Source organism: Cenococcum geophilum, assembly GCF_001692895.1.
Source record: "Cenococcum geophilum 1.58 unplaced genomic scaffold K441scaffold_1, whole genome shotgun sequence".
Classification (NCBI taxonomy): Eukaryota; Fungi; Ascomycota; class Dothideomycetes; order Gloniales; family Gloniaceae; genus Cenococcum; species Cenococcum geophilum.
The window spans coordinates 5,637,452-5,661,032 of record NW_027137559.1 but is presented as its reverse complement, the minus strand read 5'-3'; the positions used below and the strand labels follow the sequence as shown (position 1 = coordinate 5,661,032).

General features: G+C 45.5%; 7 protein-coding genes across 7 annotated transcripts; 5 read left to right on the top strand and 2 right to left on the bottom strand.

Moving 5' to 3' along the window:
- The first annotated feature begins 1,922 nt into the window (after positions 1–1,922).
- Positions 1,923–3,584, top strand: K441DRAFT_10977 (NAD(P)-binding protein). The gene is made up of 3 exons (XM_067639947.1): positions 1,923–2,386; positions 2,502–3,093; positions 3,143–3,584. The coding sequence occupies exons 1-3, from the start codon at positions 2,279–2,281 to the stop codon at positions 3,373–3,375; spliced, it is 933 nt and encodes a 310-aa protein (XP_067510590.1). The 5' UTR covers positions 1,923–2,278; the 3' UTR covers positions 3,376–3,584.
- A 609-nt stretch (positions 3,585–4,193) lies between these two features.
- On the top strand, positions 4,194–5,074 carry K441DRAFT_650690 (uncharacterized protein). Its single transcript, XM_067647074.1, has 2 exons — positions 4,194–4,394; positions 4,530–5,074. The coding sequence occupies exon 2, from the start codon at positions 4,551–4,553 to the stop codon at positions 4,896–4,898; it is 348 nt and encodes a 115-aa protein (XP_067510589.1). The 5' UTR covers positions 4,194–4,394; positions 4,530–4,550; the 3' UTR covers positions 4,899–5,074.
- A 99-nt stretch (positions 5,075–5,173) lies between these two features.
- On the top strand, positions 5,174–6,319 carry K441DRAFT_650688 (uncharacterized protein). Its single transcript, XM_067647073.1, has 2 exons — positions 5,174–6,126; positions 6,178–6,319. The coding sequence occupies exon 1, from the start codon at positions 5,395–5,397 to the stop codon at positions 5,911–5,913; it is 519 nt and encodes a 172-aa protein (XP_067510588.1). The 5' UTR covers positions 5,174–5,394; the 3' UTR covers positions 5,914–6,126; positions 6,178–6,319.
- Positions 6,320–6,543: 224 nt separating this feature from the next.
- On the top strand, positions 6,544–7,962 carry K441DRAFT_672647 (DUF1692-domain-containing protein; the record flags this gene model as incomplete). Its single annotated transcript, XM_067650575.1, has 3 exons — positions 6,544–6,625; positions 6,767–7,315; positions 7,421–7,962. 3 exons carry the CDS (start codon positions 6,544–6,546, stop codon positions 7,960–7,962), a joined length of 1,173 nt encoding a protein of 390 aa, XP_067510587.1.
- A 564-nt stretch (positions 7,963–8,526) lies between these two features.
- Positions 8,527–9,555, bottom strand: K441DRAFT_530636 (subtilisin-like protein; the record flags this gene model as incomplete). The annotated part of the gene is made up of 1 exon (XM_067642177.1): positions 8,527–9,555. One exon carries the CDS (start codon positions 9,553–9,555, stop codon positions 8,527–8,529), a length of 1,029 nt encoding a protein of 342 aa, XP_067510586.1.
- A 1,783-nt stretch (positions 9,556–11,338) lies between these two features.
- K441DRAFT_650686 (uncharacterized protein) lies at positions 11,339–12,612 on the top strand. Its single transcript, XM_067647072.1, has one exon. It carries the CDS (start codon positions 11,477–11,479, stop codon positions 12,344–12,346), a length of 870 nt encoding a protein of 289 aa, XP_067510585.1. The 5' UTR covers positions 11,339–11,476; the 3' UTR covers positions 12,347–12,612.
- A 31-nt stretch (positions 12,613–12,643) lies between these two features.
- On the bottom strand, positions 12,644–15,475 carry K441DRAFT_10948 (uncharacterized protein). The gene is made up of 2 exons (XM_067639945.1): positions 15,302–15,475; positions 12,644–15,245 (listed from the first exon to the last, which is right to left on the bottom strand). Exon 2 carries the CDS (start codon positions 15,220–15,222, stop codon positions 12,880–12,882), a length of 2,343 nt encoding a protein of 780 aa, XP_067510584.1. The 5' UTR covers positions 15,223–15,245; positions 15,302–15,475; the 3' UTR covers positions 12,644–12,879.
- Between the last annotated feature and the right edge of the window lie 8,106 nt (positions 15,476–23,581).

Genomic DNA, 23,581 nt, shown 5'->3' with positions numbered 1-23,581 from the left:
ATTGCCCAGCGGAATCTATGTATATTGTCATTGATCAATAAAATACTGTCCTGAAATCTTTTCAAACCACCCATTAGTTAGCTTCACTCTTGTGATACATCAAGTAATGCGACATCCCTCATGGCTTCCATAAGCTCCAGGTAATAATTCTTATTGAATGTTTAGCAAGTATATCATGCTATTCTACGGTAGGTTGACTCTGCTCACTAGCTCTTCCATAGCTAAATCCCTTCCTACTTCATTCAGCCGGAGGGATATAGCCTTCATCACGACCCTCCCGCGATGTCACGTGTCGGTCTTGGCGGTCAGCGTGGCAATGTTCACCTCAGGCCTCTTACAAACACCATGGTATACGTGTTCTAGGGATATGTATTCCACTTCGAGGAGGCCGTGCATATGGTTGAGGCTCGGCTGTTTCCGTTCTAAGCCGATACTCATCATAAATAGGCAGCCGCCCAGGCATTCCTGCAACCATGAATTCCCATGCGACCGCTTTTCCATCCTGGTTTGGCGTTCAACCGTAAGATCGGGCTGAAGTTTGCGTTAGGCGCAAGCAAATCAGATCCATTTACGCAGTAAGATCTTTTTCTTTCATCTGACCCTGCGTTGCTGCGGTCACCTTCGGTAGCGACCTCAATTCCACTCCGTTGAGGTGTCCTTCTGCCTTAATCTATTGATAATGCTACAGTTCCACTATCACCGGTCTTCTCCCCTCTCAAGGCAGACACCTCGTACGGAGCCATCTTACCTCATTCTCTTTTCGTCACAACGGGGGCAAAGTGCCGGTTTCTATGTTCTGCCTAGATCACCTGGCTAGTCGCGCGTCTAGACTGCCGCGAATCCAGTTCCAGTGACACTACTGTCATGCGGGGACTCTAGTGGCATGCACCCAGCGGACAGGATCTTGGGTCTCCTCGATCACGGACCATCCGAGTTTTCATGGAGACTACTGCTATAGATTCCTAAGGACCTTTAGAAGTTTTTTTCGCACTCTAAATCTCACCGGATTTCGCCCCCAGTTTCTCTATCCTTTAATACCCCGGCTTTGCTCTTTTCCTCAGCAACTCCCACTACGATTGAGGGCGCAGCGTCCTTTGGCTAGAAAGTCGCCCCACACCTGGACGCCACCGGACCGTCGCCCTGCCGTAGGAAGTATCCTTAGGGCGGACAGGGAAATGGCTATTCTCTAGGTTGAACACTGGCGGAGCAAAATAGCTACTGAATGTGCGGTGAAAGAGCATTGTTTCCATGTTTTGGGCTCAGTCTTAGGGCTGAACCATCCCAACCCCGGTCCCGGTCCCCCGTTCCCGGAGCCCAAACTCCAACACTTTTGACATGCGGCCCAAGAAAGCTGTACTCATGGTTGATTTGACTTTCGTTAGCTGCAATTGGGCGCTGCTTGGGGCCCGGCAAATGACTAACCATGTGGGTACTACCCTAGTATCGTTAAGGGCCGCGTGCAGTGGTCGATAAGAATCGACCCCTAAGTGGACGAGAAGAACTTCACGAATGCAAAAAGCGCTAGGCATCAAGCTCATAAGTGTCATGTATTGCATAAATCCCATGATCAAAGGCCGCTCATGTCGCTGTTGGCACTTTGCCGGCTGTAACCGAAGAAACAGGGCATCTTCGTAGGGTGGGGGCCGCGAATTAAATATAAGGATAGGCTTTAGAGGATTGCTTGAACTTGCGGGAGAGGCGTCAACCAAGGCAACCGCACCATGTGCACGAAGTCATTTCAAGAAAGGTCTATTCTTCTGACAGTAGCGGATAAAATTCCGATAATCCTTGATGTGTAGAAAACCTGGTGGCCACTGAATTCCTTTTTCCTAGGAACTACTGATATATGATCGGGATTATCGTTCGTCGTCATGTCGTTACCAATACACCTTTGCGTTTCACCCTTTCAATTGGCTCCCTCTATTCAGCCCCCCTCATCAAACGGCCTCCCCTTTTCAACCCTATGTCCGACATCCTTTTCCTAGAACAGTGCTAGTCCTTCTGGTTGACTCCTCTGGTACTACTGCGCGCTTCTCAGGCCTGCTCACCGTTCAAAAAGTCTTTCCTTGTGAGTCACGGGTATCTCGATCCCTTGTACAACAACCGGATTTTGTCAGAGTTTCACCGTACCCTGCCCTCTCCATGAGGCTCAAGCTGAGCGCCTTACCCCTGTCTTCATGAGAGAAGCATAAATGGAAGTATATCGCATTACTTTTCTCATCTGCTGTCAAAAGACAAATGAATTTGACTGAATTTCATTCGACTCCAAGAAGCAATTATGACAACTATGCGGATTGCCATTGCCGGAACGTGCGGTTTGGCGTTGATAATCTCCCGAGAAATTCAGGAGCAAACAAGCCATCAGTTACTCATCCTCTCAAGATCGGTAAGTTCTTCAATTTACTTCTGTATGGGACTCGGTGGATGCAATACACGCAAATGCAAGAAGGAATCCGTCAGAGGAGTAGCCTGGTGTGTTCTTGCATGCTAACAACCCTCAGCCCCAGCCTGGCCTCATCTCCCAAGGCTACCAATGTCTAACCGTGGATTACAATGATCCTGCTTCCATTCAACACTCCTTGATGGGTGTCGACACCGTCATTTCCACCGTGACCGGCACTCCGCAGCTAAGGCTCATCGAAGCTGCGGTCGCACAGCGCGTACGGCGATTTGCACCAGCAGAATTCGAAGGCCCTCCATCTTTGCGTACCGTTAGTGACCCTCTCAATCGCGGAAAGGCCGACGCGCTTCGTGCTTTGCAACACTACCATGGCTACATTCAGTCGACCGTTTTCACTTGTGGCATTCTCTATGAGCGTTTCGCACCGAACGGCCTAGCAGCGCATCAAATCGGTGTCAACTCTGGATTCGCAAACGAAGGTGACTACGTTCTTGACGCTCGAAATATGACTGCCCAAGCGCCTGTGTACGACTCGGCCAACAACCTCTCTAGCCTTTGCATGACTTCGGCTTACGATGTTGGACGATTTGTGGTTCGGGCCTTGGATATGGCCCAGTGGCCATCTGAACTCACCATGTGTGGAGAAAGGACCAGTGTATCCACGTTGATTGAAACGGTGAAACAGTGTCGAGGTAAACACCTCCCACAGCTACTGATTATTATAATCTAACAGGAGGGTAGGGAGACAACTCGCCCACGTTCAATGGCACAATCCCGATACATTAAGATACGAGTTAACACTGGCTCAGCTGTCAAGCGATGTTGCGAAACAGACACGCCTGTCCGCCCTAATAGCGACAGCAGAAGGTCACTACGATTTCGCACAGCCAGCGTACCTCAATTCTCAGTTTCCAGACATTCATCCCGAACGCTTTCGAGATTGGTTCGTGAGAAATTGGGCCGGAGTTCCCTAGGCTCAGCAGTCGGTGTGAGCAGGAGAAGCGACTAGACTACGATCTAGAACGCACCGGTGACGGGGAAGATACAGCTAGCACAAAGCCGGAGTCATGAGTTGCGATTTACACTCGAGTAGGGACATTCCGTGAGTCGGGCGTGCAGTGCTGACGTTCTCCGGTGTCGAGCTGAGTCTTACAGCCGCCTCACTCTCATTTTCTGCCTCGTTGCTTCATTTTTTGACTTCACTAAGCTGATTTCCTATATTACTTAGACTGTATAGCCAACATTGGAAAAAAGCAACTCTGTGGTATTCTTCGCTCCAAAAAACCCTTGTAGAGTCATCCTTCATCAGGGCGACGGCAGTTACAAGGTGTAGATTATGGAGCCCTCCACCCAATCCGGAGCGATTCTACATCTCTTTGCGCGCAGACTTTATGAATGAATTCAAATTATTAACCTGGACGTTTAGTAAATACGCAATGCCTTTTGCGGGTAGTCGTCAGCACTCCTTTCCTGCTGCCATCCTGCTCACAGAACTGCTGGAAGCAGCCCAGCGTTACCCTGATCTACGTAATTTTTTAGTCGGCGCATATCCTAAGCTCGGTAATAATTTTGGAATGCTTAATTTGAGGCGAAATTGCTTTAAAGATTTCCATTGTTGTCAGGGCGTTTGGTCACCCGAACAGGGATAGGTGAGTGTTGCTATTGCCAAGGCCAGTTCCCTCAGGCATCCAACAATTCTAGGTTGGCATATTTCAATATTTACATCACACTGACAAGGGGTCCTGCTTAAGTAGGCAAAGAAATGCATGTGTGCCTAAAGAAGCACAAGGCAATTCCTGAATCTTCGATCCACATTTGGATTTTCGGCGTATGATGTATTGATGCCCCACCAATAACGGACCTCGACAGCGACTATTAAAGCTCTGCACACGACCATTTTACAATTGTCTTCAAAACACTTCCTCATTGCTGCATACGAACTCTGCGAATCTTATTTCCTTCAATTTCCACATCTAACAACTACACATCGTAAGTAAGCACTCCTTTCATCCTCTCCCCGCAAAATTATTCCAATCCTGAAATACCTGAAGCTCGCGACCTCTCCATGGCTTCAACTCACTCTCATACTGTACAATTATACAAATTACAGACGCTAACCACTCAGCAGCCTCACATCTATACAGTTAACATGCCTTCCAAACAAGAAATCATCGACGAACGCCAAGCCAACCTTCCTCTTCCTGAACAGCCTCCTCGATCATCCGATTGGAATTCCAGCGATGAGCGAACTATGAATGTCGGACCTAGTGGCCGCGAAGACGACATTTCCGCCTCCCGTAGAGGCCCAGAAACATTAAGGGAGGCAGCAACCGGAGAGAGTGATATCAGAGTGTCCGGCGAGGAGTGGAAAACAAACACAGCGGCCAATGGTGCTGGGCGAGAAGCTAAGGATAACCTCCAGGGTCTGCCAAATGATGCTGCGACAAGGGAGACGAGGAATAAGGCATCGACGGTGGAGACAAGGAAGTGGAATTAGGGTTATCCACAGGAATGATCAGTCGCGCGAGTTGTAAAGGTGGAATTGTTATGAGCAGCTAAATATAGGAAAGTCTAAAATTAATCGAGGCGTATACAGTAAAGAACTAAGTTCTTCGCATCTGGCTCTACTTAGCCAGCTTTTGCTATGACATCAAGATATACACTATCCACAAGCTTCAACTAGTCCTAACACAGTGAAATCTGCACCGATCTAAGCTATAATACCTAATTTCATACAACCGACATTCAACTATTCATAGATCTCATTTCTATGAATTTCGAAGTTCCTCTGTTACCGTACTTTATGCGGATCTATAGTTATGATATCATACCTTCGCAGGTGGTAAAAATGGTATTTCTCATGGGCTTCTTGCATCTATTCATCCCCTCAACAATCTTCTTAGTCCAGACTATCCTTCGCGCCCGGTTGCAAATAATCGGCACGGAATACCATTCGTAACACAGAGTAACTTCTCATAACTCATGCAACCAATATGGCTACTTCTCATGGAACAAAGGTAAGCCATACCATCACCCATAACTTCTTAGACTTCTCTTCTCTCCGAGACGTCTGCAGCTCCCATTTGGTCCCAAACAAAGACAGCTCACTGACATATCTTTCCAAGGTCACGAAAGACACACGAGCCAAAGAGGAAATCCCCGAAGCCGTAGGCACCGTTACTTCAGGTTCTCTGGCAGCAGATTCACTCACCAATGGTGAATTCGGTCGAAACAACCCTAAAGCAGATGCAACGTCCCAGCCCAGCAGATCCACAACCACCAACAACCATGACACAAGCAGTGCCACTACTTTCGACCCAGCTCAGACGCCGAGGCTCGCGAAGCAAGAGAAGGCGAGAACGAGTTCAAGCCACATGGCAAGAACATTACCGAAGGAGGATTCGATAGCAACGCGCCATACGCAAGCTTCGACCAGGATATTGGGACTGAAAAAGACCCAGGAGGCTCGCGGAGTAGAATTTGGAAGCCCCGAACGCGCAGAGTGCGCATGATTCTAGAAGTGGACCGAGACAGAGTGGTGTTACTGGGAAGGGGACGTATGATGCGTTAAGGAGTGAGGAGCAGGCGTGAGAATGAGTCTAATAGCGATATCAGCTGCTTTGTAAGATGACTGAGGATTATGGAGCTAGCTTTGGAAATTACTCCGTTCATCAGATATACAGTTAAGAAATGCCATTGCCGCCCTCAACACACAACATACTGTTCTGGATAAAGCATTAGGTAGATGTTTATACTCATATACATAGATACTTTACGGAGTCTTCATATGTCAACGAAAGTCATAGTCTTCTATCAATACTCTTGGTGGCGGTACACAGTTCATAATTCAGATGAATATCTCAAATATATCTGGAAAACAATTGTAATCGTGAACTGTACCGAACCAATCCTGTGTCAATTGGCGGTGGTATAAGAATCGGGAGTCTCGCCGGGGAATACTTTACAGCTCCGCAATAAATGGTCTGTGCTGCGGGCGCGCGCAAGGCTGAATGTCGAGGTGGCCTCTTCACATTTTTGGTCATCATAATCTCCAGCCGCCCTCACTTTTAACCCTCACCTAACTCCTTGCATACCGGTATTCAAAGAGTTGGTCTTGGGCACACGGCGCCTTAAAAAGCTCCATGAATGGTTTTGCCGAAAGTGGCCTCTCTGAGGAAGCCTTTGGCGCTTCCAAGGGGGGCCTTTCGTCCTTTGATGCTTTCCGTAAGTTTGTCCCGTGGAGGTCTCATGCAGCTTTCCTCGAGCCCATTGCGCCGCCCGCGCACCCTTCTACCTTCCCATTCATCTGAATTCGGAGAATACGAAAGCATGGCTATTGAAAATACCTGCTAATCAGTACTTCAGCGAAAACCAAATCTACCTACCTCGCGCGCAACCGCAATGGCGGCGCGTGGACTCTGGTCCTCATCATCACTTGTGTATACCTCACTGTGACTGAGACCATGCGCTGGTTCACAGGTACTACCACACACACCTTTAGCGTTGAAAAGGGCGTCTCACACGACCTCCAAATAAACATCGACTTCGTCGTCGCCATGAAATGCGCCGACCTGCACGTCAACGTGCAAGACGCCTCTGGAGACCGTATCCTCGCGGGTGAAACCCTCCGTAAGGACCCTACATCCTGGAAGCAGTGGGGTAAGGGGCGCAGCATACATACTTTGGGTAGTGGACCGGACGATGTACCAGGCTGGGAAGACGGGGAGGATGTGCATGATTATCTAGGAGCGGCGAGGGGAAAGAAGAAGTTTCCCAAGACGCCGAGAGTCAGAGGTCCACCTGATGCTTGTAGGATTTATGGGAGTTTGGAGGGAAATAAGGTACAAGGCGATTTCCATATCACGGCGAGAGGGCATGGGTATATGGAATTGGGGGAGCACTTGGATCACAACGGTATGTCCAATTACTTTTTTCCTTCTGTACTTCACTGTACTTCCAGGTGCAGAAAAGAGCAGATTAAAGTCAATGGCATTTCCAAACCACTAACGGCGCATCCAGCATTCAACTTCTCCCACCAAATCAACGAGCTTTCCTTCGGTCCCTACTATCCCTCACTCGTCAACCCTCTCGACTCTACCATTGCCACCACCCTATCGCACTTCTTCAAATTCCAGTACTATCTCTCCGTCGTACCCACAATCTACACGGAAGAAGCTCACACGATAGCAAAACTTAATAACCCAGCCACATCCCCCTCAGATCCACCCGCCTACAGCTCCCACACCATCTGGACGAACCAGTACGCCGTGACGTCGCAGTCGCACCTGGTCGGCGAAAACCAGGTCCCCGGCATCTTCGTCAAATTTGACATCGAGCCCATCACGCTCACAATCGCGGAAGAGTGGGGCGGAATTATCGCCCTGCTTGTGCGGCTGGTCAATGTGGTCAGCGGCGTGATTGTAGCTGGTGGGTGGTGCTACCAGCTGTATGACTGGGGGTTGGAGACGTGGGGGAAGAGGACCAGGCGGAGAGAGAGCAATATGGGTGTTATCACGGGAAGGAGGAGCGGGGAATATGATGTGAAGAGCGCGTATGATTAAGCGGAGATTAAAGGGGACGCGGGACAGATGTGCATTTTATGGAGTTGGTGGCATCTGGATGTGTTCTTGTTTGGGATGTGGATCGGGCTTGTATTTATGGTAGGGAAAGAGATTGAATCGTTATGATTTCGTCAGTCACTTATTCAACCAACACTCTGTACTCACTGTGGCTTACTGCCTATCTACCAAGTTATTTGTGGTTATTCCACGCCAATGATCCCTTGGGCGCCAATCTTCACACAATCATTTCAGGGTTGTGCGTCGAGTTTACTTTGAGAAAGTGTCGCCTCCTGGAACCGTTTACGCACTTCAAAGGTTAAGGGATGAAAATTTCGCTCTTCTACACTTCCTACTTAACCTTCTCAACCTTTCGTTTTCTCTTTTCCTCCTCTCTTTTTCTCCTAACCACAGGCCTAAAAGATAACAACCTGTGTGAGGATTCTCGGGTTATGTACCAGGAGTTCCATTCATTATCAATATGCAGACGATACCAAAGGATTCGTCTAACCACAGCCACTAGTCACAGACAGAACGTTGAGTCGCCTTAATCAATCTCTTTCATCGCTAGAAATTATTAAGCTTATCTGTGTCAGAAGAGAATAGTCGATTGTACATTGCTGTTCCAATATTTGGGTCCACCCGTTTTCGCAAATGCCTAACAAATGCACCTGCGACATCAAAACGTGGAGATCCAAGGTCGTTCGCATCACCGCCATATGGACGGCTAGCATGGTCGCCACTGCTCAAGTTCAACCAGGGGTAGAGGAAGCGAAAGCCTCTGCTCCCTTCCTTCTTCTCGCTACAGAACGTGTGTAGGATTGATCGCATGACATCCATATCTCTCAACTTAAAGTTGATGTTGGGGTCCAGGCCAAGGGGAGGTTGCCGCGAGAACTCCAGGACAAGTGCAGCAACGCCGGCGGCTATCGGCGTTGAGAACGAGGTTCCAGTCATCCTTTTTATGCCACTCTTTTCGAGATCTGGTGGATATGCTGACAGGACGTCCTCTCCCGGCGCTGTAAATCTATCTCCTTTGCTGTTCTCGTTGTCATTAGAGGCTGGGTTAAATCCTGAAGTCTCGCCCTCGCCATTCGCAGAATCAACGCTGATTACGTTATGTGCTCGCGCTGGGTACATCATGCCAGACGAATCTCTAATGCCGTCATTGGACGTTGCCGCAAAAACGAGGACGTGCTTCTCCTGGGCATACAAGAGCGCTGTCTTCAGATGTCCATTATCATACTTCCATCCGAGAGAAATGGATATTATATCGGCTCCCTTTTCCACCGCATAGACAATGGCATCACTGACCGCTTTCTGATCGATTGAATCGCCGTGACGCTCCACCACCTTTAATATGGAGACTTCTGCATTCGGACAAACCTTGAGGAGTAACATAGACGTGTGCGTACCATGACCATTGGAATCTTTATTCCAGACTCCAGAATGTTCAAAACTCTTGCATTCTACTAGATGACCCCAATTGGAAGTAACAAGCTTCGGTGGTCTCTGAACCGGCGGTCCTGCAATGCCTGTATCAAGGATGGCGATCCTAACTCTTTTATATTGCGAGTCTCCAACTTCGCAGTTCATATACTTGTTATTCTCGCCATATATAAATGGATGTGTTTTGGTCTGAATATCGTTGAACCAGCGATCAGACTTGGCCGCACTTTGGCATGGTTAGCATTGGGCCAATATAAAAGAACACAAATCGACATACGATGTATTAACATCAGAGCTCCCCCCTAACAACCTACTTGGATCATTACTATCCGGTACAGCGTCGGCATACGTTTCATGCGTCAAATCACTCTCCGAAAAAGATCGTTTCACATTTCTGTGAGGCTTTGAACCTACTCGATTTTGGTGAGTCAAAATCCCATGCATTGACACAACTAACTTACTCGCGTCTAGGGAGGCTTCACTCTTTGATCGACCTGCATCTCCAAGGATTTCTGGGTTAGTGTTGGTCTCCTGGTGCGGACCAAACATCGCGCCTTGGTTCGGCGGTACATCAGCATCCCCTGCCACTTCGCGGCTTTGAGTTTCCCTTAACATCACCTCTCTTGCGTATACCTCTTCTTCTTTAGCCACCGCTGCAGGTACGCTACTACCGTTAATTAGAGAGTCGATTCGTCTTGTACCCGACGTCGACGTCGCATCCACATCGCTTCCAACCTCCTCGTTCGTGCGGTTTTCACCCCGTTGAGCTTCCCGAAGCCACGCCTCACAGAGGCCGATAACATCCATAACCTCCTGCGACTCTTCAATGGCCTCGTCGCGAGCCGTCCTCAAGCCTGCTTCAAGCAATGCGCAAGCCGCGCTGAACATACCCGTATGGAAAAACCCAATCCAGCTTTCAACCCAGCTCCTTGACATCCAGGCCGCAAATTCGGGCTCTTTCCTAAACAATTGCATAGTAATTCGCATCCAGATAGCTTTGGCCTCTTCCGCCTCGGCATCTCTGCCAATCTTGCGCAGGTCATCTGTTAGCCGGATATACGTTCGGGACTCGCCCAGCGGCTGTCTGAAATCTTCCCATACCCTCACACTCCCCCACAGCTTCGCGTTCTGGCGGTGATACATAATTGCGTTACTGGTATCGCCTATCTCAGAGAGGCTGCACGCAAGCCGGTGCCGAGTATCCAAAACCCGCGTATACCCTGCTCGGCGCTCTTCCACAATGAGTACAAATCTCGCCAGTGTGTCGTCGTCGAGTTGACTTGCTTCACTGAACCGCTTTGTTGTGAAAAGCTCGTGTGCGATATTAACCCGGAAGTTTAGTGTATCATCGTTGCATTCACCGAGTTTGTCATGGAGATTTACAGCTTCCATAAAAAGCGAAAACGCTATATCGTAGTCCTTTTTATCAAGACAAGCCATTGCTCGGTGATAGAGCACGTCGCATTCATTGTACAGCTCCGCTTTCCCTTCTTCAGTCTCCATCTTTTCATCAGTATCTTCACGACTTAGGAATACTCAGAAATGAGGCTCGGAAAGTTGTAAGGCACGTTTCAGCCCGAATTGTGAGGCTGCCTAAGTTCAGCGACCGCGTCGGCACGGCGAGATAAATAACGCGGCTGAGGCGCCTCTGAGGGCGGCTAGCTAAGGACACGAAAGCATTTGCCTTGCTTTAGGGACCGGGCCAAGGGTCGCCCATTGTTCTCATGTGGCGTTGTCCAGAGATTACAGGATGGCTGGGTGGGGTGGGGACAAATACCGTGCCGCCCCCTCCACTCGTATGGGGATGTAGGGTGGACGCGACAGCACGAGGCAGCTGACCGGGGGCCGGTCAAGGGGTTCTGGAATGGGATGGAATACAGAAGAGTTACAATGCGGCTGAAGTTTTCTGCAATATATTAGTCGCTAAAAGCTTTTCTCGCCCAGTTCCAGGCTTCGTTCTCCAATTTTGACTTTACTGAGCAAGCCGTACGGAAATTTTCACGTCTTATCGCTTGTTTTCTCTTAGTCTATTGAATCGCTTTATATCTATACTATTTACGCGCGATCTATGGCAGAAATCGGTTTCAAGAAGTGCTATTTCCTCGCTCCGACTCGGTACTATGCACCTGAAAAGCGTATAAAATTGGGCAATATCATTTCCAGCCCTACTGCGCCAGACGAACCACTGAATGATCTACCATTCACTATAGATGTGGCAAATATAGAAGAGCACAGCGAGACCAACTGGAGCGTAAGCCGCGGAAAGAACAACGAGGTGAAACTCGGCCTCTGGGCTTCCTTCCTGCAATTCATTCTAGGCATTGGTGGAGATGTGGGCGGGGGGCAGAAGACCGACAGCAGCCAGACTCTGCGCTGCGAGAAAGTCACTACACGGGAGTTTAATCCCTCGCGTGCGTTTGTGCAAGATTGCATACAGGATATCGGCGTGAAGGAGCATTTGGTGGAGAATAAACATCAGTACGTGTTTGGAGGACACAGCTCAAAGAAGCTATACATGGTCACGGGTGTGAAAATTGCCTCGGGGGCTTCGTTGGTTGCAGAGGCTGCCAGACAGCGCAACATCCATCTTCATCTGGGAGTCGATGGGACGCCAGCCGGCGTACCGGCGAGCGGGGGTCCAGAAGTCCAGGTCACCAGTGGAAGAACTGAAGTCGAGTCGTTTGATAGCTCGGACGTTTTTGTACTGGGCTTCAGGCTCAGACAGATCAAGGTTGGGCCGAAAGGCGATTTCAGCCAAAAGCAGTTCACAGATGGCTCGACCTTGGGTATGGAGGGTGACAAGGAAGCGGAGCAGATTGAAATCACTGTTGATGAATTTCCGGAAGGCGACACGCGAGGTACAGATGTTGGGAAGAGTGAATATGTTGTGATTGATGAGAGTGGTGGCGATGAGTGCCTTTGCGTTAATCCCACTTGAGCCGCATGGAATTATGCTTCAGGATAGATGGCATAATCAGTAAGCTTACTGTGAATGGGGGGGCAACGAAGTCTTACAAATGAGAGAATTGCGAGCTCCTTGTTGATAAAACCTAGGTATGAAGCAAGTGTGCGTATCAGGATAGAATGAAACCGCACGCATAGCTCTGCCCTTTGAGGTGCAAAGCTGCCCAGTCGTAGACAGTTAATAAATGCCTTTGCTGTTTGCTGCTTTGACGTCTCGACTTTTGCCTCAATAAACTCGGCTGTCAACTTAGTATCCATAGAGAAATTATGATCCTTCATGAAGTCAACGAAACAATATTAGAAGCTTTTAAGTTCTTGCTTGCAAAATCTTTACTACACCCCAATACCGAGTCATAACGGAAAGGCTCCTACATGACCACAGGAACGTTATGAGCCCGTCGAGGCCATGTTGGCCAGGTTCAATCAGAAGCTGAAGACTCAGAGACATGCTCAATCACCAGGGGTATATCTCGAGCGATATTTCCTCTTGGACGAACTTAAAATGTTTCACCTCAGAGTAAACCACCGAAGTTTGTCTTCAAGTGCCTCTCGGTCTAAGTCAGCCATTGCCTCGCCATCCATTTTGCCGTAAACGTAAGCTTCCCCAATGAGTTCGTAATGCATTTGATTCGTGGTGCTTCTGTGTCTTCTAAGGACTACAGGCACAGTGCAGCCAGCTAGAATACATATCAAGTCCCCATTTTGAGCGTTTCCGGGAGCGATTCCATAGAGCTGTTCTGACTTTGGCGCTGTATCTACGAAGCCGGGACGATCAGAAACCCCACTCACATTGCTGCCGCTTGCGCCATTAGTCTGGTTGCCTATACGGCTGCTGTGCCTACGGATGAGGAGTGGACGCTTGCAGGTGAGGAAGTCGTGCCCGTCCTGTTTGCAGTTCTCGCACCACAGGTTCGCCAAAAAGAACTGGCGGTTCCAAATTACGCTGCGGACCCTCTTTAGAAATTGCATCGTAATGTCCGAACGCGATTTCCTTTTTGATACGCGCGTGTATGAGACATCCATATCATCGTTAACATCAGTGATGGCTATATCAGTCAGGCATTGCAAACAAGCCCTTCGATACCAGCCAGGTGGGTTTCCCCCATCTGAGCCTCGATCTGCGACAAGAGTCCGCCATAGCTTATCGGGAACAAGGTTCTTTTCTGAACTGTCTGAACTCTTCCAGCCGCCGTACCGTAGCCAATCGCGATTAATCATACCGCGAATTATTCGACCAGAGCTGACGGTGATGCTTGCAAGTTGAAAGCCTTTCAAATTGAGAAGGCCACTGTATTCCTTGTTGCTAGGCATCTCATCAGGAGGACCATTCTCGTTAAGAGAACCAGTACTGCGACGCCGGGGGAGGCCAGGGGTCTGGTCTGCAGGACTTCGTGGCCCGAAAATGACGTCCTTGGCAATGGTACCACGAGAGGCATTGTAGCATTTCCGAGAATCGCGATACGGAGCACCAACAAGACTATCCCCATTTCGGCGACCTTGGAGAGCATCTTCTGGTGTTCCGAAGGATGAATCGGATATCTTCAATATCCAAGATGGAAACTTTGCATCCTTAACATCTGGAGCCCAGTGTCTGCAAATGATGTCCACAGAACCGGAAGTTTTAATACACTGCTTTGTAAACTCGATGAATACTTCGATCGGGTTCCTTTTGTAATCGACCTCCATGATGAAGGGTGCATTTTTGGAATCTTCTTCAACCAACGATGCATGACGATCGGTGCAGTACCTCTGCGGAGTGTCTCTTGCAAGAGATAATAAAGAGTAGATAGCGTCGTGGGCATTTGAGACACTGAAAAATAGAAGACTCGACACTAATGTCTCTAAACCAACCAAGTGTTCTTGGATATCGCCGTCTGCTGACTTCCGCGCGAGGTTACTGATGGAACTGACGAGAACGATCGCACCGAGCGCTTCGACGTCCGAGAGGGCATCCGGGCCACTGAAAAGGTTTTTGATTTGGTCCAGCTTCGTCAAGAAAAGTGCAACAGCATCGGCAAAATCGTTCCAATGGACTATCTTGGATCCACAGTGCACTGTCGCTCTTCTTGCAAGAGCAACTTCTTGTACCACCCACCTCCGACTAAACCATTCACATTTCATCAGGTCTGTTAATGCCTCCCATTTCGGAATTGACTCGCTTTGCTTGACAAGACTGTCAAATTTTTCAAGATTAACGATCTCCTGGATGAAGTCCATCGCGATATCCGTTTGTTTCAAACCTGGGCCTAGCCAAACACATACATTAGCGGCCGAATTATAGATCTCGGCCATCCTTTGCACCTGCTGCTTCTTTTCTTCCTCGCCGTCAGGTGTCTCTCTTTGATTTATGCAAATTGCATCAACCCATATAAAAACCGGCCTGTTCTCTTGCCGTAAATGTCGTAGTGCGCTGTTTAAGTTATCATGAATGAAGAATTGTTTCGAAATAGGGTCGTTAGGTTTTCCCTTGCCCATANCATGATCAACAACAGCGGCGAGACTTGGCTGGGCGTCCACAATGGTAATCATATTCTTTGCGCTCCCTGCATCGTTCGAGCCCCAATGGTACGAAAGAGCGTTGTACTTTTTTCTAACATCCTTCAGTGGTTTTATAAGCATTTTACAGTTGAGCGGAGCTTCTTTGTTTCCTTTGGAAATCGAGAGCAGACGAATTTCGTCCCCTCTGAGTCGTGTATAATTATACCGGTTTCTAATCAGGTCCCTCGTTCTGCTTAAAGCTATAGCCCACTTTTCCTTGGGCTGGAGAAATCTCTGCCTGTTGTCGAATGGTGAAACAGGGTCCACCCAAGGGTCGGGCGGGAAACTATCGATGTCATCCTCGTCTGCCATAACCGCGATAGACTAATTACACGCTTTTGCACTCCCAAGTATTAGCATTGTTTACTACCACATAATCTAGAAAACTTACTGTCAAAACTTGATGAGATCAAAGCAAACTGTGTCCCAAAGATTGGCCGACCTTGGAGGCTGTAAGGCGAAAGGAAATTTATCTTCGTTAAGAAGGCGCTAGCTCATGGGACGCTTTGCCGGGCCATAAGTAACCAGAAAAAAAAGCGGCTGGAAAATGCTACTCATGCGCCAGCTCGAGCTGAAAAAGTGTGACCGGTCCATTAATACAGAAGCAGCACCTGCAGATAATAGCGTGGTACCCCTTCCCACGCTGGTTTACGTCGGCGCGTATCGATAAGGGTTTGGCCGATCGCAGGCTCTCATTCGACTAAGAGATACTCATGCTCGTAGGCTTGGCGCCAAGTGGACGCCAGCGTGGGAAGGGGTGATTCTGCAAGTTGAACCGCTGCGGGCATATGCCCCACAGTTGTGGCTGCAGCGTGCCCCTCATTGTCACCCTCCGCTCTTGATCGCCCTGCACTTGAATAGTGGAGCCGATAGTTGGGGTCTAGACGCTACCTTTAGCAGTCCTTCGAAGGAACTCATGGACGGATGCGTGTGATGACTGACCAGGGTTTGCTGCAAGTGGCGTTCGCCGATCACTCCGCCCTCGGTCGAATTGAGGTCGAATTGATATGGCCCCAAGCCTCAGCTGAGGTGGGGGGCAGGAAATAAAAAGTTTGACAAATGAAAATTTCTACAGCAAACGAGGCTCCGAGGAAGTTACTTTCGACTCTAGGCTCGGCGCTTGTGAGGCACGGCTGGGATCTTTTGTGGTATCATATTTCTCGCGGAGAGGCACTGAAGACACAAGGAAGCCAAGCGATCGGGCTCTTCGAAACCACATTTATGTATTATTGGACAATGCCCTGGGTCTACCCATAAGGTGCGCCGGAGAAAGGAGCCAAATATTCAAGAAAGAAAAGGGAACAAAGATTAAAGAGGTAAGTTGTGATAAAAACTTCGCAGTGCCATTACTTGGCACCAAGTGAGAAGAAGTAATAATATTCCGGCTTTGTCTATTTTGAAGGAAGAGTTACTTGAGGCTGTTCTGACTGATACTGGTGCACACAATATTCCGGAACATTTCTGCCTCCTTGCTATGCTCGTACCTCGATTGACCGAGTCGCTAACAGCTCGTTTATAGTTGCGATAGAGGCCTGGTGGTAGAGAGGGGTTCACTTAAATCGCTCACTAACGTCAATCACGCAGTATGCGAAGTCAAATCTGACGCCTCATCTGGAGCCTTACCGAATTACCGAACGATCGACTCAATTACAGATTCAAATGAGCTACGGTAGTAGCCGCTACTAATTACACCGTCTCGGCGCATCCGGTTGAAAGCACGTGTTGATTACGCTAACCAAAATGCGTACATTTGTACCCAAAAGTAGTTGAAAATACGTTAAAATTGCCGTGCTTATTGCTTCAAAAGGTATAAATTCTACCGTTTAATTACCAAAGATCAACACGCACTTTCAACCGGAGTTGACAAGGTGGTGTATGAAACGGGCGACACTAAAAGGCGCTGGAGCTCATTTGCATTATCTCAGGTGCCTCAGCCGCTTCGTAGATGATTGGCAGGCCCGCATAACTTCTTACTAACCCTCAACTCCACGTGACCCAGCAATCCTCTGCGAAGCGTCTGAGAGCTTATGGGCGCGTGTTTGGTGCAACTCGTATACCATTTCCAACGTATATCAAATTCAAATAGCTATATTAGGGCTAATTCAGCAGCTATTGCTACAGTTCGCGATGCATTTACATTATAATCTCTCCTACTAATATATTCTAATTAATTAAACTAGCTAACTAACGTATTAGGGGGTAAAGTACAGCCTTAAAGTTTAAAGACGTATTTTTGAACCTGTATCCACCCAACTAGCTATATTAGAACCTTAATCGCATTTTACCACCATAACTTATTTTTCCCTAAGATTGGGTAAGCTACTTCTTATTATAGCTAAAAAGTAGCTTACCCAATCTTAGGGAAAAATAAGTTGTAGTGGGGAAGTTCTATCTTAAAAGCATAAGAAAACTATAAGGTGTAAGGGTGCAAAACGCGACCATTTCCCTCAGACCCTCGGAGAGGAATTGCCTCACACGTGCTCTAATTGGCTAGATCGCTTGCGCACGGTACCTTCCTTGGCAGAATTTTATGACAGAATTGTATAATATTCATAAAGTAAGAGGCGAATTCCCGGGTCGCAGCTGATCGTGGTCTCGGACACGTTGAACGTGGTCACCGATGGGGGTCGGCGAAAGCTGAGCGTGGTTACCGATGGAGCCCCCGGAAAAAGGTCGGCGGTACTACACTTTTACCCATACAGAACGCGCATCGGTAGCCACATTTGACTTAAGCGAACACACAAACTAAAATATCGAGAGCATATGCTCCGTATACACCCGGAGACATAAACACAGATATATACATACATCTATACCTATATATATACAACCGCATTTATATATACCTTACTATACCAATAACAAGTAAAAACTATACTGAAGTAAACAAGAGTATAGTAGGGTGGCTGAACGGTCTACAAGTCAGTATGTATAATTATATGCTAGGCATATGCTAAGGATACGCAGGTACACCAGAGCGTACCTAATATTAAACATAAAGATGATAGTTCTTAAGATAATACAATTAGTAGAGAGAGTATTAAAGATAAGGAGGGTAGGGAGGGTAAGGAGGGTAAGGGTTAAGATAGTATATAATAGCAGTTTCTATTTTATATGGGTCTCTCTAAGGTAAGACTATGTATAACACTATATATAGGCCATATATATACTAAGAATATCCAGAGCACACTCTAAGACTATGGAGCACTTATTAGCTCTAATAGTAAGCACTAAGTTATTATCTAAGAGGCAATAGACTATATTATAATGCCGGAATATCCAGTAACTAGAAAAGAAGGAATTGTACACTTTATCTATAAAGCAACACCTCTGCTATCTATAGATGCAGATAAAGAAATAGTATACAAGGTTATTAAGTAGTATATGTCGAAGGTATGTAATACACATGCTAGGTATATACTATACTTATACCTCTAATAGATTTAATTTTCGTTTTATAAAACCGGTGACCCTAAAGTTACACAACTATAACTCCTTGGAGAAAACAATAATTGGGAGAGTAAAAAAGTATTTTATTAAGCGTTTAAATGTAGCGGCATTAAACACTACGAGCACGCTCATAAGGATGTCCTCTATATATACCCCGCATATAATAGGGTTAAGCTTAAATCAATTAACGACCTCTGAAAGTATAGCAGTCGTCTACACTAAGCAGTAGAGGTTAATAAAAAGCTTAAGCAAAGTATAGAGAAGTAAGCATTATCTATATATATTAGGTAAATACTTATAATATACAGCTACTACAACGGTATTCTATAATTATGGCGGTAGTATACCTATCCTAGTACACAAGAACATGTATGTAGTGAAAGCAGACTAATAATGTTTTCTTAATATGGAGTGCGTATATGGCCAGCGTATGCGTAATATATGCTTATTATATACAGATGATGTTTATCAGTTGTTCTAGCAGCAGTGATACTAAACCATAGCACACTGCTTGGCCTTTATTATTAACAACTGCTAGGGTAGATATTTAATACCTACGTCTACTTATTAAATATAGGGTTTAGGAACTTAAAAAAGAATATACCTATATTGGACATTCAACGTTAAAGCGAAAAAATTGTGGTAGGTAATGTATATACTATATATACGCTACGCATATGCTAAGCCTACTAGGGTTTAACTATCCGCAAGGCCAAGGTAGGGTAGTAAGCCGAACATATAGTGCACGGTTAGATTGCTATATTCCTGTTAATATAGCACGGTATCCTTATATTTGCCTTATTATACGGAATTCTTATATATATCATCCACCATACCCAACAAAGCTACTAATTAACCTTGCTAATAATGTAGTTAAAGCAATAAGGCAGGTGGAAGTCCTAAGCCTTACTATATATATGCCCCGTATATACACAGTATATGCAAATAAAACTACTTACTATAGCATAGGTCGATTTATCCTATCTCTACAGTATTATACTCTATGTAAGAAGTATAGGGCGCAGATACTACGTGCAGTGTATAGTAGTCTTAATATTAAGGATCGAATTACTGCTTTAATTCAAAAGGAAAGGATGCTATAATTCCTAGAGGGGACGGCATATATAGGTAAGTATAGGTTAGATACACGCCAAGTATATACAGAGCCTAAGCGTAGCAGGTATACTACGCGAGTTCTCTATTAACCAACATAAAGAGAATATAGAGCAATGGATTCGGGTAATTTATAACTTTAATAACGAGCATTTCCTTATTATATGCTGTATATACGCGTAAGCTAAGGCATTCCAACACGTAATATGTATCGAAATGGACCTATTATTTAAAATGGTTTAAGGTAAAACGAATTTATTTTTAATTATGGGATAGGATAAGAATTCCAAACGTATACATGCCCTATGCTAAGTATATACTATATATAGGCTAATATCTATAACAGGAATTAAGGTATGGGTATACGTATTTCTAAACTTAGAAACACGTACTGCATACATAAAGATATTTTAGCTAGTATTTAAGGTTTTAAGTAATACTGCCCGATTATCTATATAATTTATATATATTTATGAAACCGGACTTCGCACGGCTATAGTTAATATATGTAAGAAATAAGCTAGTGGTAAGTATACGCTGCGTATATACCTAGCATATACTAATAATATATAGGCTTTAGGGATTACCTATATATAATTAACCCATCCTATAAATAGGATGAATACCTTTAGTATATACTTGTATTCTGCCAAGTATATATTAAACGAAACTTTATAAAGCGCTTTCTAACTTATAAAGCAAGATATATTATAGAGTAGATATAGGAAGTAGAGACGGAGCAGAAACTAATGGAGCGTATATAAAGTATATACATTCTATATCCGGAGCTTACGTCTTAAATAAACAATAAGAAGAAAATATAGATACTAGCTAGGCTTATAAAGGAAAAGTTAAAGGTCCCTTATAAGTGGTAGGTATATATATAAAAGTATACTAGAATTAGTAAAAGTAGTCACTTTTAAGATAATAACTTTACCGGTCGAAACTTATGCATACTTACTATAGTACTACGGTAAATGTATACGCTTTGTATATGCACCGCATATTCTAATATTTTAGTATAGGCTTAAACTCCATATATAAGAAATATTTAACCTATAAGAGCTATATAAAGAGATAGGAATAGATAATATATAGAGAAATTATAGTAACTTAAAGCGGATAGCAGTATAGCTACAGAAATAAAGTATATATATGCGCTGCAAATGCAAAGTAGATGCTAAGCTTAAGCAGCCCAGAAACAGCGGAAAGCAGCTGAGCGACGAGCTAGAAATCCTAAACTAAATCTTCCTTAGAATCCTTAGAACCTATTTAACACCCCTAAGCCTAATCTATAGTATATACCTAATATAGAATTACTTACTATATTTAGTGGGCAGACTATATCGCAGATAAGTAGAGCAGATAATAATATTATATTAGTATTAGATACGTCGCGCGTATCCACAGCATATGTAGCGCAGATATTGCCCCTATTATCTTAAAGTTAAACGCCCCGGACTGTGGGTAAAAGGTATAGGTCTAACCTATCTACGGAGGAGATAGAGAAGGAGGCATATACACTCCATATAGAAAATATGGAGTAACGAATTAATAAATTAAAATAGGCTAAAGATATATATAATAAAGCGAAGGAGCTAGCAGAGCTTAAAAAGTAGGTGTAGGAGCATAGTATTGGCATATAGGGCGCATATACACGGTATACGCAGAGTAAGTATTATAAAGTTCCATTACTATAAATAAAGAATTAATTGATATAGGCCTATAGCCTAGCGCCCTATGTCGGGCATATACCTAGCCTATCCCTCCACCAAACTCCACCTAAACTCCGATCATGTATATTACATATTGCGTATACAGTGTGCAGGCCTAGCATATGCTAGGGCTTAACTAGTAATATAGGACGAGCGGCGGGTTCTACTTGCGGTGGGAGTGGCTTATATAGAGCATAAGCATAATATACGTAATAGAATAAACTAAACTTACCGGAGCTTTCACTACTACTACGGCGGCGGCCTGCTGTTTTTCTGCTCCCTATGCTAAATATTAGCAGTGTATATGCAGGATATATACAAAGCAAACCTACCGCTCTGGCGGCGTGCGGACGGCAAGGGGGATTCCTTGCGGTCGTCCGGGGGGGTTAGGCCGCGCTGCGCATATAGTTAGCGTATACTAAATATATACAGGTAAAATACTAACCTTACGCTTTAAGCCGGTGGAGGGAGTAGTAGGGCCGACGCGCTGTTTCCCTTGTGTTAGCATACGCCTAGCATAAGCGCGTATTAGCCTATAGTTAGTAGAAGACATTAGGGGTTTGTATATACGTAGGGTATGCGCGTATAAGCTAGCAATATAACTAAGTGGTGGTTTTGGTGATATATATGCAGGGGATACGCCAAATTAAACTTTCCCAGTCTCCTAAATATAGAGTTAAGCGTTGGTTTCGGAATCGGGTAGTAGCCCTAGTAGTAGNCATGCTTATTCCTTATATACGCTACCCTTAGGCCTACAAGTACCTTTAGGTTTAAAATTAAACTTAGGGGGAATAAGTATATAGATAGATAGATATATATATTAGGGTATGGTGCGCATATATAGAAGCGACACTAGTGCTCTTACCTCACAATAGAATTGCCTGCTAAATTGGGTGGTAAACCCCTAGTCCTAGGCACTGTATTTAATTAGCTTAGGCTAAGCGTATACGCGGTATAGGGTGGATATACACAAAGAGTGTGCAGGCATCTGTATACTCCAAGATCCTAGAACCCGAGGGGCCACAACTATAGACACTATTAGCGACGCATATGCGACACATGGGCATAGACATACCCGGGCTTATATAGGTATCTCGTATCCCACTAGCCACTAGAGAGAACAAACAGCTTTAGGGAACTATAATGCATTAGCCTCGCATATGCGCTGCATATACATAGCATATACTTCTCGCCTGCGACCAGCTCTCCGACTAATGTGTTGTTAGTAGTTAGGTTAATTACTGTATATGGTAAGCATATACCGAGCTGCTATAACAATATAGTAGTATATATAAGCACCGCTGTGCTTATTGCGGATATGCCGGTAATACTACAGCCATATTAGTAGAGCCGCAGGCGCTGCGCATATATAAAACGTATACTTAGCTAAGCGGTAAAGATACGGCCGCATATTTGCGTACCGTTGACTGCAATATTACACCTAAACTTTGAATTAGTATATGCTACGCATAGGGTGTGGATAAGCAATATATACTATAGTGTTGACCAAGAAGAGCATGGAGGCGGCATTGGGTAGGTCTGGTATACGCTTAGTATATGCCTATGCTATACATAGAGCTGTATATACTCGCGTTATTTTAGACCGAAACAGTTAGGGCTATATACAGTTAGCATATACACCGGATATGCGGCTCTATATACACTTACGTCTTCCTCTAGCGAGAGCTGCTGTAGCGCGCGCTATAGTTATTATAAGCATATACCGTGTATATGTAATCCTATAACTAACCAGGAGTTACCTAACTGGGATTAGGATTTGGAATCGGACCTATAAGGCTTTATAAGTATGGTGTAAGCATATATTCTATATATGCTTACTATAGTAATGGCCAAAGGCAGAAGGGTTAGCGGCGGAGGCCACCTGCGGGTTATCGAAGTCTGCGATTGTTAGATTGCTTATAGTAAGCGTATACGCGGCGTATACAATAGTTAAATTGGTAATAGGAATTTGCCTTATTTTTTCTGTCAGCATATGCAAGACCTATGCCTATATTATGCTGTATATACTTATGGCATACGCTGTAATGTTATAGAGAAGAAGTTATAGTGTGACTGTTGTTGTGGATATGCTACGCGTGTGCACGGGCCATGTTTTAATGACTAACTACTATTACCTTAAATGGCCATTGTTTAGCGTATATGCGCGGCATATACACTTCTATAAACTAGGATATTTATGATTTAAGGATAAACGGCTTTGCATTTCCTATTTTATTTAAATTACATGTGCATTGCATATGCGTAGGCTCAGCGTGGTCTCAAGCTAACTGTGGTCACGAAGCTGGTTTGTAAGTTCTGACCACGTTGAACTTTCTGACCACGCCGAGTCTTTTCCGTGACCACGCCGAGCTGTGAGCCCGCGAATTCCTCAA

Coding starts and splice junctions, on each gene's coding strand:
- K441DRAFT_650688 (XM_067647073.1), top strand. CDS start 5,395: ATGGCTACTTCTCATGGAACAAAGGTAAGCCATACCATCACCCATAAC.
- K441DRAFT_650690 (XM_067647074.1), top strand. CDS start 4,551: ATGCCTTCCAAACAAGAAATCATCGACGAACGCCAAGCCAACCTTCCT.
- K441DRAFT_10977 (XM_067639947.1), top strand. CDS start 2,279: ATGACAACTATGCGGATTGCCATTGCCGGAACGTGCGGTTTGGCGTTG. Junction 2,387..2,501: donor TACTCATCCTCTCAAGATCG/GTAAGTTCTTCA, acceptor AACAACCCTCAG/CCCCAGCCTGGCCTCATCTC. Junction 3,094..3,142: donor AACGGTGAAACAGTGTCGAG/GTAAACACCTCC, acceptor ACAGGAGGGTAG/GGAGACAACTCGCCCACGTT.
- K441DRAFT_650686 (XM_067647072.1), top strand. CDS start 11,477: ATGGCAGAAATCGGTTTCAAGAAGTGCTATTTCCTCGCTCCGACTCGG.